Consider the following 18,275-nt stretch of genomic DNA (forward strand, 5'->3'; position numbering starts at 1 on the left):
CTCTAAGTGGCACCACCCGAAACATCGAGACACTATCCCCCCATCAGGAGGACGTCCTCGTCTCCGAGACGGCCCAATTCTTTTTTTTGGGGGGGGGACGCATCCCCATGTTACACTAGTTATATCCTTTATGCTCTGAGATCACTAATATAAGTAGCAAAATATTTATTGGGACATATATCCCATGAGAATGTCTATACATTGCCAGGAATAACATGTGACATCTACAATAGTTAGTCGCTACTGATGATAGTGATTTCTCACTTTCCGTCAGGCATCAAAGAAGAATTGATCAAACATGAAAACAAACATTACAGAGGAGAAATAAGGGATGTGAACAGGGATATTCAACAGAGAGGGGAGGTCCATTCAGTGCTAAGAAAGGCAAAAAAAAATAGAATTTACAACATAGGAAACGCTAAATACAACCAATCCACCTTTGAACAGTTTTAAACTCAGCAATGTACACAGGAAGTGCATCCCCAGGCATTTGGAAGCCCAGCATGTGCTTCCAAGAGGCAGCCACAAAGCTGGCGTGCCTGCTTCTGCTTCCCCTAGCATCCGCTTCGAAATATGCAGCAAACAAGGGCACACGGGTATCTATGCACAGAGTACATGATCAGAGTTTACTTCATAAATATTTTTTGTATTCAATAACAACAATCTTTTTTGGTAGCAATTTGTATTTCTTGTGACAATATTATCAAATCTAGCATAATGTTGATGGTTTCGATGCTAAAAAAGGGTGTAGAGAGGAAGAGAAGAAGATTGCACTAATTTGAGCTCTAATAAGCATGTAAAACCACACATAATAAAACGACATCTCATTGTCAAGCTACTATTGTTTTAAATTTATAATGAGCTCCCATCATGTCCTAGAAGGTTCATGGATATCTGGACCTTGAGTTCTCTCTGTATAGCCTATCATTAATTTGCTTCATACTTCTGATTAGGACTTGATGGTGTACATTTTCTAGTCATTTCCTTTTTTGACAACAATTAGCATATTTATAAAATAGGTAACTCTCCCTAGGCATATTGTAATGTCCCCATTTTTAGAAGGTTCCTGCAGTTGGCCAAGTCAGTTCACCATCGTAACCCTCGTGAGCTGATAGTAGGATTTGATGGTCTCAGTTGTGTGGTTATAGGCTTTCCAGTAGCCTATGGTGTGTTTTGGCTTCGTTTGAGGGACTTACTATTTATAGTAAGTCAATCTGTTGGTTCTGATGAGCTCAGTTGAGTCAGAGGAGTTGGAGGATGCTCTCAGTTTTTATTTTGGGCTTCTGGTTTGGGTTCCAAGAATCTTGGAGGGAGCGTCTATTTATAGTGAGTCACCCCATCAAGTTCATTCATCATCAGGATCACTTTGGTGTTGTCAGATTTCGATTCTAATGCTTCTTCAGTTGTTTTCGCAAGACGGGTGAATTGCTATTATTATTCATCTAAATACACTGAGGTTGTTATTTTTGTTGGTGTTGTTGGTTGGTCACCTCAGTATCATAGCTCGTTGGAGAATTTTCCATTTGTTTAAGCTATAATCGGTCAAGATTATTATAGTGGTATCAAAGCGGTTTCCTACCAGCCTGCAGGAATTGGGCTCAATTTTTATTTTGTTCGATGTTGACTTTGAAGATTTTTAGATCTAATTTCTAGAGTGGCCAGCACTTTATTTTCTCCAGCTATGGATAGACATAGGAGTGGCAGTTCTAGAAGTCAGTGGAGTAATAAGTAAGTTAGCGTGAAAATGAATGCCTTGCAGGAGACTTTGGAGAAACTGAAGTTTCATCAACAGAGGTTGGCAGAGAGCTTGTCGGATCCCGCAACAGTTGAGAGGACAACGAGGTATATGGTTTCCACCTTTAGAAGGCCTAAATCGAGGTTGTAGGGAAGGAAGCTTGAGTTTTCCTTGACAAGTGTCCATGATGCTAATGTACCTATATTTACTACGACACCTACTAGCCCCATCCGCAGTGTTGATGATGGACTCATTTCATAGAGATCAGTAGATTTGTAAGTATCCTTGGTGGATAGCAGATTGAGCTTCAGTAGGTTGAGACTCCCAGAGTTGTTGCAGCTAGTGCAGAGACAGTTGATGCAGTTGTTACTACTGACACTTCTAGCTCTCTCGAGGGGATTATTATTGGAGATTTGTATGTGAGTTGTCATAGTACTACTCCAGTATAGGAGGCAGGTGGGACCACTGCATGTATGGAGTCACCCAGCTGCGATGGCGATTTGTATGTTACAGTGGAGTCAGTAGATGTGGGTTCATGCTCTAGTGTTATTGATTCACAACTTGACATTGAGTCATATGTACAATATCAGGTGTCAGCAGTTGAGGCTTTATTAGGAGATGTGGATGCAAATAGTATGGACACATTCGATGATGCTATGAGTTGCACTAGGTACGACATCCCTTGCCAAGTATTAGTTGATGACTCCAAGGAGGTTTTGGATGGGTCCCAGGATCAGTGTTTATGGGATCTATCCTTTGAGGTGGAAGCTAAGACATGTGGGGATATTGATATTGTGAGGGCTTGCATTTCTTTAGATAAGGAGTTGATTGAGGTACGTAGTAGTTGTATCTCGGATGTAGAGTTGTGCAAGGTCGATAACACACATGCAATGAGTGGTCTTGTGGTGGGTAGTTTTGACTTGGTTTCCTATAACAGTGCAGTTAGCGAGACAGAGAGCTTGCATAGAAGGCAAGGGTTACAGAGGCATCATGTGACTTGTCAACTGAAGATGAGTGATAATGACATTTCTTTAGCTCTTGAGCATTATGATGCTATTCGTTAGATGCTAGCTACATTTGGTTGGGGTGCTCCTGTGTTAGATGAGCACGGTGATAGTAGTCTTTCCCTAGCAGAGGTTCATACACTTTGAGAGGCTATCAGGATCTTGAAGCATAGTTACTCTCAGTTAGTTGTTGACAGGGATTACCTTCCGGAGTGGGGTAGCACCTGTTATGAGGCGTTGTTAGGGAAAGAGGAGGAGGTAGCTGAGCTTACCTAGGAGCTTGAGGTGACTGTGGACCCTCTTCAGTATATTCAATTGGCTCTTTAAGAGTCACAGTCACAGTTGGATAAGGTTACTGTGGAGTTAGAGTGGGTACAGTCGACATCAGCCCCAAACCCTGTTCAATTACATATCGTGGTTGGTGGTGAGTTTGCTTCCACGATTGGGGATGAGGAACGTAATGATGTGGCTAACACATTTGTCCAACATATGGGTGCAGTGGGTACTAAGGAGGTGAGAGCATCAGGGGAGACGAACTCTCATGGTGATTTGCTTCCCTCTATCGAAAGTGGATCTATTTCTTCATTTCATACAACTGGTACCATTGGACAGATGGTAGTGCCACAATTTCAGAGGGATCAATTGTGGGTCGTAGGGGAGCAGGTTGATGATTCCACATATAATTTCTATTCCACAAAGTCCTTCATAGAGTATCTATTGGAGAGTTCGGATGTGAGGGAGGATTCGTAAAATGTCTGAGGGTACTCTCATCCAAGGTTCTCGTGCTATTCAGAGGTTGGTGGGAAAGATTGTAGAGACTCTGTCTACATGCTTCCCCATAGAGATTTTGAGGTTGGGTTTGTTGAGAGGATTGCCCAGAATCCTGGCTGACTAATAGTTCGGAATCAGAGATTTGAGTCATCTTCTGATTCGCAGACTGATACTGATGAGCCCATGATAGAGATTGGGAGTTTTTATCGACATTACATTGTGAGGAGTGCTCATCACTTTTATTTTGACCCATATGTAGAGGATTTGGTTTCACGTCGGTGTGGGTTGGCTCCATTTTCATGCCATCCATTATGGGATGGGTTAGCACTATCTTTTGCAGATGGGATTGATAACTGCAAATTAGACCCTTTGCAGTATCTACACTCCTAGGACAGTTTGGCAGAGGTTGGAGTTGGTGGTAGTGTTTCAGGTACCTATGGTTGTTACCATCTCCACAGTGCATTTGGGTGTGAGTATCAGTTTGATGGGGGCTTAGGTTTGGACAGAATTGGTATTTCAGTTGGGTTGAGTTTCGATGAATTGTTGCCTTCATCAGCGCTTCGGGTCAGTTTTCAAATGATTCTGATTTTGATGTCCTTTATTTGGTTGTTGGTGCTACAGGAGTTGCTTGTACACAGCAGGAATAATACGCAGTTCTACCTTTGGGATCCCGGTGGATTGTGATGTCCATTTTGCTCCAGGATTGCTTGGAGACGAGCAATCTTAGGGAGAGAGGACTATAATGTCCCCATTTTTAGTAGGTTCTTGCAATTGGCCAGGTCAATTCACCATCACAACCCTCATGAGCTGATAGTAGGATTTAAGGGTCTCAGTTGTGGTTATAGGCTTTCCAACAGCCTATGGTGTGTTTTGGCTCCATTTGAGGGACTTACTATTTATAGTAAATCAATCTGTTGGTTCCAATGAGCTCAGTTGAGTCAGAGGAGTTGGAGGATGCTCTCAGTTTTTTTTTCAGGCTTCTAGTTTGGGTTCCAAGAATCTTGGAGGGAGCGTCTATTTATAGTAAGTCACCCCGTCAAGTTCATTCATCGTCTTTCTTCATCAGGATCACTTTGGTGTTGTCATATTTCGATTCTAATGATTCTTCAATTGTTTTCGCAAGACAGGTGAATTGTTATTATTATTCATCTAAATACGCTAAGGTTGTTATTTTTGTTGGTGTTGTTGGTTGGTCACCTCAATATCACAGCTCATTGGAACCGGAACGAAAAGTTTTGAATCATGGGAACAAGAAACAGAGGCCTTACATGTCAGAATTTGAAGTTAAGGGGGAAAAGGTCATTTTCGGAGCCAAAAGCAATTAATAAATTAGTTTATAATGGCACTTTATTATGTTTTAATGTTGTGTGTGGGAAGCTTCTTAAGTGAAGTTCATTTGGGAAACTTTGAGCCATTTGGAGATTATAAATATGAGCCCATTTGATGAGTAAAGCATCCGATTGAATATTATTTTCTCTTTTGTTGCCTTTATGGCTTTTCTGAGGTTCTTAATTTTCAAAGCCCTTGCCAAAGTATAAGGGTTGAGACTGAGTTCCAGTGAAGTGTTATTGCAAAATTGTTGCTGTTGTAAAACAATTTGCTCTCCTCTCCTACTGTTATTATTGTGGCTAAGGAGAGATAGAGGTTGACTGATTTGTGAAGTAGTTGTGAGTTTCCAGCATATCTGTGTTTCATAACAGGAGCACACGTGGGTTTGTTTCAAGCAGCCATTAATCCTATAGCAGTGTTGGGCATTATTTCAGAATTACCATAGCTAACTTCCAGCCCACATGACCATCTAGAGGCATAGAGATTATTTATCTACCACCTACAATATATTCCTAGCATTGGCGTTTGGACTAGGGAGCTGAACTTGGGATCAGCACTGCATTATCCTTTGTCATTTCCGCCCAGCACTACCTGGCGTTACTTAATAGAATTTCCAATCAGTTATATGGGCCTGTGATTTGTGTTTCAAGGCTGCAGTCAGGTTTCTGAGGCCACAATTTCATGCACATCACAATTCATTCATTGCTGCCAACGAGTAAAGAATTCACCAGGTTCATTTCATTTGTGAGAGTTTGTAATTATGCAGCACAATATCCCTTAAATAAATTGCTGAATGTATTGAGTTTGATTGGATTCATAATATTTATTTCTGTGAGGGGAGATTCATTGAATCTTTTACTAAGTCTGAATTGAAGTGGAATTATGTTCATTACTTTAATAACTAGACTGATCATGGGTATTTACGAGGTGACTCTTAATCTTGAGATAAGTTGTAAACCCATTTGCAGAATTAACCTTTGAAGTTCAGAGTTTGCTTACAAATTGTTTGACAAAATACTAAGTTACACGGGTACCCCTCCCCCCCCTCCGGACCTCGAACTGGTTCGAACCGGTTCGAGATTCTGGTCCGGTTCGACCAAGGTTCGCCCAGGGTTCGATTTTCGAATCCTGGTTCGAACCATGGTTCGAACCCGGGCGGACCAGGCTGGGAAAATCGAACCAGGTTCGAACCCAGCCAAGAACCCGACCACGGACGCGGAAATAAAGTTATATATTTGCATTTTTTAATAATTTTTGGGGTCCACGTACCCTAAAAAGGTGTTTTGAATTGGTTTTTTGCTCTCTCATAGTCATTTGTTGTTTCTAAACAGGTTGTTTTGCCTTGAAGGAGAGCACATAAGTTTTTGAGCAAGCATCCGGTTGTGCAAGGAGGAGTTTGAAGATTGACTTGTTGGTGTTCTTGAAGTGTTTGTGCATCATTTATACACATTTGCAAACTTGCAATGGCTGGAAAAGGACCAAGAGGTAAGATCTTATTCCATTTACTATTGTTTTGTTCTAGTTTTTCCATTTTTTTTTCATTTCTCTTTCAATCTTCATATGTTCTAAGTTCTTGAATCTTTTCCATTATTTCAAAATTCGTCATTTTCTTACATATAGATTATGAACATATATCTAATTAGTAATTTCTTGCCATAGGGAAAGGTTCGAAAGTAATGTCATCTACCTCTTCATCAATAGGCAACACCGAACAAAGAATGGAAACCAACTCTGATTCTCCTCTATGGAAGTATGTAGACATTATAAAACCCATTCCAGGAGGTGGTGCATTCCGTTGGAGATGTCGAGGATGTGATGTAAAAAGAAATAGTTCTTATTATCGTGTGGTAGGCCATCTATGTGGTTATACTGGAAGAGGAGTCAAGAAATGCCCTGGCAAAAATGGTGTTCCTATACCAAATCACACCGTGTTAAAATATATTGAAGAGCATGAGGCAGCAGAAGAGAGAGGAGGAGACAGGGCAATAGACCTCGGTAGTAGTAGCAATAAAAGTAAAAAAGCTAAGGGAATGCAAGCCCCCTCAGATGTTATTGTACAAGACCATCCCTTCTTCAATACTACAATGGACACTGACACTGAATCTGTCCCCATTGTACATAAAAGAAAGGGGCCAATAGAAACTTCTTTTCAGAACAAGGCCTGGGATATTGCTGACATTAAGGTGGGAAGATGCCTCTATGCAAATGGGTTGTCTTTTAATGTTGTCCGCTCTTCGTTTTGGAAGGACATGTTGAGGGGTGCCAATGAAGCTCCAAAAGGGTATTGTGGCCCCGGTTATGAGAAAGTGCGCACCACCTTGTTGGATGATGAGGTCCAACAGGTTGAAAATCAATTGAAGCCCATAAGGGACTCATGGGTTGAGACAGGGGTGACAATTGTTTCAGATGGCTAGAAGGATTCTAGGAACCGTCCCTTGATCAATGTCCTTGCGGTGTCCCCTAAAGGCGCAATGTTTTTGAAAGCGGTGGATTGTGAGGGCAAAGTAAAAGATGGGCCATTTATTGTTGATATCTTAATTGAGGCCATTGAACAAGTGGGTGCAAGAAACATTGTCCAAGTCATAACGGACAACGCAAAGAATTGTAGAGCAGCAGGTTTGTTGGTTGAATCACGATATCCACATATCTTTTGGACACCTTGTGCAGTCCATTCACTCAATCTTATGCTACAAAAGATTGGGAACCAAATTGAGTGGATCAAAACAGTGTATGAAGAGTGAGTGGATCAAAACAGTGTATGAAGAGGCTGAGGACATACAAATGTTTGTCACAAACCACCACATGACTCGATCTCTTTTCAGGAACTACTCAAAATTGGAGCTATTGAAGGTAAATGAACTTGAACTCAAATTAGTAATTTAATTTTTAATATTTGACAATTTCTGATTTTTCATATTTTACTTGTGCAATTGCCAATGTGTATACTTTTCTTAGTTTTCTAAAATATGTATCTAATAGTTGTTTTTTGCTCTAATTTATGTCACAGGTTGCTGAGACCCATTTTGCATCACATATAATCGTCTTAAGACGACTTGTGCAAGTGAAAGATGCACTTCAAGGTATGGTAATCAGCAACAATTGGGGTGTATGGAAGCAAAAGAGCACTGAAAGGGCAAACAAAATAAAGGATAGGCTATTGGCTGACTCATGGTGGGAACGTGTGGAATATCTCCTTAAGATCACCGAGCCCATTATGAGCATGCTTAGGTACACTGACATGGATAGGCCTTGCCTTGGAGAGATCTATGATGGCATAGACTCAATGATTGAGAAGATCAGGCAAGTTATAAATGAGCAGGAGCAAGATCCGCAAGAGACCTTTTTCAAACAAGTGCAAAAAATTATTGATGAAAGATGGAACAAAATGACCACTCCATTACATTTGCTTGCCTATGCCTTGACCCCCAAATACTATAGCTCACAATATTGTGATCTACCAGGAAGGTTGCCACCATACAGAGATATGGAAGTGTCTGACGAGTACCAGGCAGCATTTAGAAGAATATTTCCTGATGATGATATAAGAGATGTAATCATGGATGAGTTCATAGCATTTGTCAATGCTACAGGTCTAAGTAATGATGCTCTTCGTCATCGGTTCAAGAAGCATGCTCATGGTTGGTGGTACCTCCATGGCCAAAAATTCCGAACATTGCAGCCCCTTGCAATCAAAGTTATATCACAAGTAAGTTTTATTTTTTTTTAAATTAGCTCACTTTATCTTCAAAAGAATTTTTTAATAAGATTGAATTAATTCCTTTTTAATTGCCTACCCTATGTTGTCTATATAGGTTGCTAGTTCTTCTGCATCAGAAAGAAATTGGAGCACCTATTCTTTCATCCACTCGGTGAAGCGCAATAGGTTGCAATCAAAAAAAGCCGAGAACCTGGTATTTGTGCATAACAACTTGCGCCTTCTTTCACACAAGAGTCAAGAATACAAAGAAGGGGAGACAAAGAAGTGGGATGTAGATGCAGAGATTGCGGACTTGGATGCTTCCACTGCTGCGCTTACAATTGATGATTTTGATAACTTTGATGCCAATACCATTGTTGATTCTGCTGCTGATCCCATTGGCCTTGGTGCAAGTAATAGCGTAGGCGAAGAAGGAGGAGATGAAGAAGAAGATGAAGAAGAAGAAGATGAATATGAAGAAGATGAAGATGAAGAATGAAGAACTTAGAACTAGAAATTCAGAATTTTAATAGATTTTCATTCTATTAGTTACTGTTAAACATTGAACGTGAAACAATGACACTTGAACTTGATATTTTAAATGTTTTGAACCTTTCATCTTTGATGTTGAAGTTGATTGAATTATGTTACTATATGATGGTATGCTCACCATGATACATTGATATGTTATTGTTTATGCCGTTTTAAAGTTTTAAATGTGTTTATGGTACTATGCTACATTCTAATTTTAACTCATGCTTCATAAAAATGTATATATATATATATATATATATATATAATTTTTACATGTTTTTGTACTAACGAACCCAAACGAACCCAAACCCCTTTCCAAAATTTCGTCGAACCAGCGAACCGGTTCTCAAACCCAAACCTGGAACCGAATCACGAACCGGCAACTTAGACAAAATATCATGCACTAGAATAGTGAATTCAATGATAGAAGAATTTGGCATTTGTTTAAGCTATAATCAGTCAAGGTTATTACACATATATCCCTGGTCGGTGACATTGGAGACCCATATTGCATGTTCTAGGGCATCAGAAATTTCTCACACCTTAATCATTCATTTGGCGAGCCCCAATAATAATTTATGTGCATTTTCATGGGTTTTTGTCTCAATTGCGGCATCTCTAACAGAATTTTTTTGAAGAAGTACAAAGCCATAGTGCCACTGAATTACAATACCACGAGTGTCCTTTTGATAACATATGCTTTCACAATACAAATGTGTAAACAACTAATTTGCTTCCTTATACTTCAAATGTTCCATATTTTAAAGGGCTCTTTCATCTCCTTGTGAGCTACTACTGATGTATTATTGCTCCCTTGTGATCTACCGTATGATCTACTACTGATTTGTATGATACTTGTCATTCGCTTCAACCAATTTAACAGATATTGAGGTTTTAAGCCAATTCCTAGAGCTAAAGCTCTCTCACTAACTTAGAGAATGAATTTGTTTACACAATCCTTCACTTAGCTCCATTTCTCATCATTGGATCTATTCTTCACTAGCTACTAACATCTACACCATCTAGATTTAAAGTTCATCTAGGCTCTGTGAAATCCCAAGCATCAAAACTAGAATAGTTGCATATACCCCTTTCATCACCAATTCAATGGTTTTGTATCCTCAATGTTCAAATTATACCTCACTCCTTTAATTATTGAATTTTGAGTAAATATTAGTGGACCTTTGGGGTCTTAATGAAGTGAACTACATATACATTAGTGCATGTATACAAGGTCTCGTTGGTTTATGTCTTGATGATGGCTGTTAATCTATCTAGTTAATGATGGTTCTAGGAATGGAAACAATGTCTTCTAATAGCATATCCTATAAACTTTCTGCCAAAGGAAAACTGAAAGTACTAGCATATCTTAATAACATGGCATTTAACCATTAGAATTAAATATAAAAAAGAAATAGAAAATTCCAAAGGCAAGCCCATTAGTACTACCAGAGATATCAATGGGAAAATGGATCAGAATACCTCCATTTATGAACAAATAAACCAATCAAGGATACGCCTTACAAATGATAACTAAGATGATAACTCTCCCACATTAGGGATGTTATAGTGCAAGATCCATTAAAAATATAATATGAACTAACATCATCGCATTGCCATTTCTGAGAAACCATGTCAAGCAAGATGTGCCATGTGAGCTCATCCAGTCACCTTTGATCCTATTGTGAAAATGTTGACCTCCGTGAAATAGCTCAAAAGAAAAGAATGGAATGAGATAAAATTGTGGACTGATAATTACACTATCAAAAAGAAAATGCTAAGAGTCTTTTTAGGCCCTTCAATAATATATAGTATGCTTATGTTTAGTCAAATCGTAAATAGGGGAAAGTGATAAATAAAAAATGTCTAGAAACCCGAGCATGGGGAAAATGTTGATTGTTTGGATGAATAATCACCAGACTAATATAAATGCATGTAATGTCCCATTTTTTTTGGAGGAGTTAATTATAAAGTTATCAATTAAAAATATATATATTACAAGGTAACTTTATATATTAAATAAAAAAAAATCTTCTAGAGGTTGCTGGAAGAAGCGGAGAAAAAATTAAAAAGGAGGCCGACCTATCAAGGAAAAAAAGAATAAATAGGCATTGAAGGCTCATTGCCTATCATCGAGATTTATATTGATATTTTCTGATGTGCGTTGTGGAGCCTGGGGTTTCTGCAGGTAGTCACAATTGGCCATTGAGAATGAAAACTCTCAATTGGTACGCAATTTTGAGGGTGTGAAAGATCACCTGAATTATTACAGTGGTGGGAAGGATATTTCAGTCCTTTCACTTGTGCTCAATTGCTGGTTTGGAGTTTCAGTTGGAGTTGCACTTTCATCATATCATCTTCAGCATTCAGTCTCCACCATTTGATCAATCCAGGTTCTTCATTTCAATCTATAGTTGCAACAAGTTCTCAATTGTATACAGCCAGTTAGGGTTTCTCTGTAATGTGCCATGTCATAATGTTTTGGTGCTGAAAACTGCCATATCATTTGTAAAAACATTTGGTTTTCATTGAATGAATACATTGGCACTATTATTTCTTTTATTCAGCAATATAATTTCAGCAGTGTATTAAATTTAGGGTTTTTTTTAGTGGCCTATTGGAAAGGGTCATTACAATGCAAATCAGTTCCATTGCTAACAATATCATGGAGATGTATTGTATTTATATGAAATTGGGGAAAACACATTAGGACTCTTCATAATTAAATGAATAGCCACAATCTATCCTCCACTCATGTATGGAAAGTTAAAAGAAAACTTAAAGTGAGTATGATCCATGTGCAATTCAGTTGGATTCACAATCTCAAAAAAATCATCCTGTTATTCACAAGGTTCTTAGCTCAATAACATGATATTAGAAAAAGAAGCCTACTTTGAAAAAGTTCATTGCAAAAGCTTTGGAAGTACAAAGAAAGTACATTTTACTACAACTTCGTGACCAAAAGATGTTTGTGCAAAATCCTACCCTCTAAAGTACAATCATGACACAATAAATTCCACTTGTTAAGACAAGAAGTACCAATCATAGACAAACCATTCAAATGAGTTCTACAAAATCAACACATCTAAATCTCTACGACACAATTTGAAACTTTTGTAACCAACAGTGTAGGATAGCCTCCTAATAACAATGATTGAATTGGATCCCAACAAGTTTTGGCTGGAATACTTCTACTCTCATGACCATCTCCATAAATTGGAACATAGAGCTGTTAGAACTTACCGTTTTCAAGCATATATCAGTCCAAAGCAAGTGATTCCATGCCATGCGTCTCAAATCCTAATATTACGACTGCTTCGTAGTCCACTTGGGAATCACCAACCTGATGGAGTTGTGTCTCAACACCATTGATCTCCTCAATCTCTTCTACATAGTTAAGGGCCTAATGAAATGAGTCACCCATGGCTCCATTTCTACATGTAGGCATAATCGTAGTGGTTAGTCCCTAGTTGTATGCTCAACTACCTCATCTATGTCCATGACTAGAGCCACCAAATGGCCCTCCAAAGTGACTCATGATCTCTACGATGCAAGATGTGTGTATAATCGGTTATTTCAAAATCATACCTCTTCTCAAGCCCATGCAAATCTGAAAGTTCCTCGCACTTGTCCATCAAAAGCAGGTCTCCCTTCAAACCATGGGTACCACTTTCATCCTCAAATGTTGTGGCAGCCATAGAAGACTAGTTTTTTGTTGTGAAAGGCGATGCTTGAGCCCAGCTCAATTCTTCACCAAGCTCATGAATCTGAATTGTTAATTCTTGAAGGACCCTTTGAGTGTTCAAAGAATTTTGGGTAACCTTAAGCTATTCAGTAAGCTTATCTACTAATTCTACTTTCCCTTTTAGTGCATCAAGAGAGATCTCACCAAGCATGAAAAGGTGATCTCTATCAAAAAGTAACTGTACATAATTAGTCCTCGTTACCACTAACGCTTCTATAAGTGCTTGTAAATCTACAAAAAAATAATCTTCTCCAAGGTCCATATGTATCCCTGAAAGTTTTTTCCATCAGCTTATGGGTGTCATCAAAGGGTTTTAATGTTGCAATAATTTTTTCTTCATTTACTTTCAAGTGCACTAATGTCAACCTTCATCAATATCATCAATGTTACTAATGTCAACCTTCATGCACAACTATGTAGGTGAAGTTAGAACAACATTATGGTCAAAAGTAGATCCATCCCAAATAGGATCCATGACATATGTAGGGTCTGTCTCACCCAAGCCAACATAAGCATCAGCACTCACATAAGATGTGGAGTTATCATCATTGGCTGATTGGAAAGCATCTTCATATATGCTTTCGCTATGCTTATCATATGTACTAGCATGATCAACCTCATGGATAGCTCTACCTCCAAGCTTCCTACCAAGAAACTTGTGCAATCCTTACCTGAAATAACATCTATCCAATGACTGAAAATTGCATTTCCAAGTGAAGATTGTTCCTCGGATGTAATTGCAATAGATGACTGATTTCCTTATTTGGTAGCTTCTATGACAACATCTCCTTCAATCTTCATGTACTCTTCATCTATAGCTTCAACAGGTGACTCTCCTATGTCCTTGTCCTGATAGGGTTGAGGTGAACTAGTGACTGTATTTTCTTTAGAGTTTAGAGTCCCAACTCCCATGCATGTTGACTGATTTTTATGCTCTCCAAGATCACCTATAGGCTGCAAGTCACAAACGAATGCTTATTCTTCCCTCGCTAACCCTTCTTCAAGGGTACTTTTTGATTTTTCTTTCATTATTCTTCTAATGTGATGCAGGAGCATCCTGGGTGTAAGAGCAATCTTGCATCACCCAAAAATACTTTCTTTTCAGTATTTTCTATTTTAATAAGGACTAGTAGACAGGGTGGTTACTATTTATGGGAACTTGCTATTTTTAATAAATTTGTCATATGAGCTCGGAACATTCTCAATTTCTATCTGAAGGTTCATTTTAAAGTTATAAGCCTACCATAAAAATCTCATTGCTCCAACTTAAGTATCGGCGAAGTTATTGCGAATTTTTAGTGGAAAAATTTGCAGAAAAATCTTTAGACTCACCGTTGGAGGCCTTAGAGTGTCTGGATGAGGTCCGAAAACTCAACGGAAGGCCGCTAGCGTGGTTTCAAGCCTGTAGATCATGAGCTGGCATTTCTAAAAAGTGGTTATAAAGGCCAATCGGAGCAACGATTCGATAGTTATGGCCTTCCAAAGTTGGGCTACCCGAAATATCTAAAATAATTGTCAAAGATGTATTTGGTCGACACCATATGTATTGTTAGAGTCTATCGGCCCTAAGTATTGAGTTCCATTGTCTAGAACCTTTCTGGGCGGCATAAAATTGCCTATTTACGAAAGACCCAAACATTGTCTAGGACAGCTCTGGGTGATAGTTCGCAACATTATCTTGCAGATTATTGTAATGAAGGCACCCATTTGGGTTAGCATATCGTAATTGAGAATTCTGTAATTTTACATTTGCAGCAATAATAAGAAGTCCATATTTTGTTCTCACATTTGCGGTTGTTTCTTTGTTTTCTATTATGGTTTATGGTATTAAGAGGAGCACCTTTCGTCAAGTGGTATCAGAGCTAGAGTTCCTGAGTGTGTGGACAAATCGCCAACTGTGAGGCAGTTTGCACCAGGACCGTGGTTTGGGCTAAGCATGTAGATAAATCGTCAATTGTGAAGCAATTTGCACTAGCGTTTCAGTAGAAGCGCAAAAATGCCTCCACAAAGAGAGCATGGTGGAAGAGTCAATGGTGTTACACTTGAGGATTTTAGAATCCTTTAGAGGCAAATGCAAGCGATGCAAGAGTAGATTCGTAGAGAAATGAATCTTGCCATAGGAGATGATGAAAGTAAGGATGAAAGAGAAGACGAAGGAAACGCAAACCCAAATGCAGTAGAGAAAGTTCTTAACCCAGAGGAGGCGAAGCTTTTTAGGGTCATTTCCAGTATTGGAAAAAGACCTAAGTTCGAAGTTCCCACATTTTCGAGAAATCTCAACGCAGAGGAATTGATCAACTGGATCAATGAATTGGAAGAGTACTTTGAATATGAAGATATTGAAGATCCGGATAGGGTCAAGTTTGCGAAGGCCAAACTGAAGAGTCATGCAAAGATCTAGTGGCAAGAGATCCAATTGGATCAAAATAAAAGAGGAAAGGACAAAATCACTAGATGGGATCGGATGGTAGCTAAAATGAAGCGACAGTTCATTCCCGTGGATTATGAGCTTGATCTATTGAAGAAAATGCAAAAGTTGAAGCAAGCGGGAAAATCTGTTCAAGAGTATACTGAAGAGTTCTACCGAGTTCTTATTAGAACAGGCCATGTAGAAGTTGATAAGAAGAAATTCGCCCGTTATCTTAATGGGTTATGGCCAAGCATTTAGGATGAGTTGAGTCTTGTTCGAGTGACCAGTATTGAGAAGGCATATCAGTTTGCCCTAAGGGTTGAGGAGAAATTAAGCAAAAAGTTTGATAACAAGAATAGTGGAAGAGGTCGCGGTGGAAGATCTGGCGGACGATCTTATGAAGGCCATAATGATGATCAAAAGAACAAGGATGAGACTAGAAGTAGCAGTCAGAATCAGAGGGGAAACAATTCCAATCATTTCCATGACCAGAACAATAGAGATCAGAGAGGAAGAGGCAGAGGACAAGGATTTGGAAGAGGAGGTTTCCATGGGAAATGTTTTCATTCACAACAAAGAAGAAGGGCATAGACAATTTGAATGTTCCCAACACCAAGGAAGGACAAATCGAAGAACAGAAGGCCACACTAGAGTTGCACATGTTGATGAAGATGCCAAATCATCACATTCTGAAGATGCTAAAAGGGGACAAGTCCTAGTTAACAGAAGAGTCCTGTTGAGTGGTTAGAATGAACCTGATCAAAGAAGGAGCTTGTTTCGCACCAGGTGCAAATGTGAAGATAAGTATTGTGATGTGATCATTGATGGCAGAAGTTTTGATAATCTGGTGTCAGAAATGATGGTCATGAAGTTGAAGCTGACGAGACAGAAACACCCGTGTCCATACCGTATTGCTTGGGTGCAAGACGACCACAAGGTCATGGTCAGTGAGCAGTGCCCAATAAAGTTCAAGATTGGAAGCTACCAGGATGAGGTACTATGTGATATCATACCTACCTATGGACATATGTCATATGTTGTTGGGTAGGCCATGGCAGTTTGACAAGCATGTTGTACACGATGGACAAGCAAGTACCTACACTCTGACCAAGGATGGAGTGAAACATAAGTTGAAGTCGTTGAAGAAAAAAGACGAAAAGGTATGTAGTGTTGTTAGAATATTTTTTGTTGATGGAAAAGAGTTTCTAAAAGGTATGAAGCGTAAGCATATGTGTTTTGCTATAATTCCAAAAGATAGTAAAGAAGAAGTAGAGGAAGCGCCTATAGAAGTTGCAGATATATTGGGAGAGTTTTCTGATATTGTATCAGATAATGTACCTAATGGATTGCCCCCAATGAGGAAGATCAGTCACCAAATGGATTTGGTTCCCGGAGCTAGTTTTCCAAACAAGGCAGTGCATAGAATGACACCAGTAGAAAGTGAAGAGTTGAATAGACAAGTTCATGAGTTGTTGTAGAAGGGGTTGATTCGAGAGAGTCTAAGTCCATGTGCAGTACCAGCTATATTAGCACCAAAGAAGAATGGAGGATGGAGGATGTGCATAGCGCACTATCAACAAGATCACAATCAAGTATAGATTTCCATTGCCAAGGATGGATGATATTATGGACTGTTTGAGTGGAGCTGAGTATTTCACAAAGATCTAAAGAGCACGTACCATCAGATTCATATCAGAGAAGGTGATGAGTGGAAGATCGCTTTCAAGACAAAAGGACTGTACGAGTGGTTAGTCATGCCTTTTTGGCTAACTAATGCACCAAGCACTTTCATGCGACTCATGAATGAGGTACTTAAGGAGTTTTTGGATAAGTTTGTCATTGTTTACCTAGATGATATTTTGATCTTTAGTAAGACATTGGAGGAGCATTTGATCCATATTCGCAAGGTGTTTGATAAGTTGAGGGAAGAAAAGTTGCTAATAAACTTGAAGAAGTGCAGTTTTGTAAAGAAGTTGGTGTACCTGGGATTTGTAGTCTCAGCGAAAAGTCTAAAAATGGACCTAGAGAAAGTGAAGGCTATCCTTGAATGGCCTACTCCAAGGAGTGCGACAAAGCTAAGATCTTTTCATGGACTGGCTAGTTTTTACAGAAAGTTCATTAAGAGTTTTTAGCAGTATTTGTGGACCCTTGACTGAAACAATGAGAGGGGATAGGAAAGAATTTAAATGGATTGTAGGAGCAGATAAGAGTTTTAATCTGTTGAAACAGAAATGTACTGAGCAACCTATTTTAGCGCTTCCTGATTTTAACAAGGTGTTTCAAGTAGACTGTGATGCTAATAGTACTGCAATAGGAGTTGTTTTGAGCAAAGAAGGTAGACCTGTTGCTTATTTTAGTGAGAAGTTGAATAATGCAACAAGAAAATATTCTGTTTATAATCAGGAATTTTATGCTATAGTTCAAGCATAGAAGAAGTGGAGACACTATCTTCTTCCTAAGGAGTTTGTTTTGTATACTAATCATCAAGCTTTGCAATATTTGAATATTCAAGGAAAATTAAACCAAAGGCATTTAAAGTGGGTTGAGTTTTTGCAAAGTTATACATTTGTTTTGAAACACAGTAGTCTAATAGAGTTGCAAATGCTCTTAGTAGAAGACAACTTTTGCTAACAGAAATGCAAATAGAGGTGGTTGGGTTCAAGGAACTTAGTACTTTGTATCCAGATGATCCTAATTTTGGTGAAGCGTGGAAGGCTTGTATAGAACTTGTTACACTTGACAGGACAAAGTGGTTGGATTTCATGATCCAAGATAGTGTGTTGTGTTGGTTCCCAAAACCGCAAATTGGAATCCTACGAGCCTTGCCTGCTCGATGTTGGGATATCCAATTGATTAAGGCCAACTTGACGGGACTGATCGATGCGATCCAAATCCCCTACGCTTTCGGCTTTGCAAAACCGAGGTGGGTTTACTTGATCTTGGACAACAACCTTAAGTCCAAGATGCTTATAGCAGATAAATTAGAATGAGAAATGCAACAAAAGCTTTTCAAAACGGCAAGAATTATAAAAAGCTTTTATCTTGCAAAT

At 39.0% G+C, this 18,275-nt stretch overlaps 2 protein-coding genes across 5 annotated transcripts in view; one reads left to right on the forward strand and one right to left on the reverse strand.

Moving 5' to 3' along the window:
* The window catches only part of LOC149542571 (putative E3 ubiquitin-protein ligase RING1a), an 89,025-nt gene that overhangs the window by 55,717 nt on the left and 15,033 nt on the right, over positions 1-18,275 (reverse strand). The window lies entirely within an intron of this gene.
* Positions 8,352-9,138, forward strand: LOC149542573 (uncharacterized). The gene is made up of 2 exons (XM_089796213.1): positions 8,352-8,545; positions 8,652-9,138. Exons 1-2 carry the CDS (start codon positions 8,396-8,398, stop codon positions 9,033-9,035), a joined length of 534 nt encoding a protein of 177 aa, XP_089652339.1. The 5' UTR covers positions 8,352-8,395; the 3' UTR covers positions 9,036-9,138.

This window comes from Cupressus sempervirens, chromosome 8 (genome assembly GCF_028749045.1).
Source record: "Cupressus sempervirens isolate cs-2001-9-10 chromosome 8, ASM2874904v1, whole genome shotgun sequence".
Lineage (NCBI taxonomy): Eukaryota > Viridiplantae > Streptophyta > Pinopsida > Cupressales > Cupressaceae > Cupressus > Cupressus sempervirens.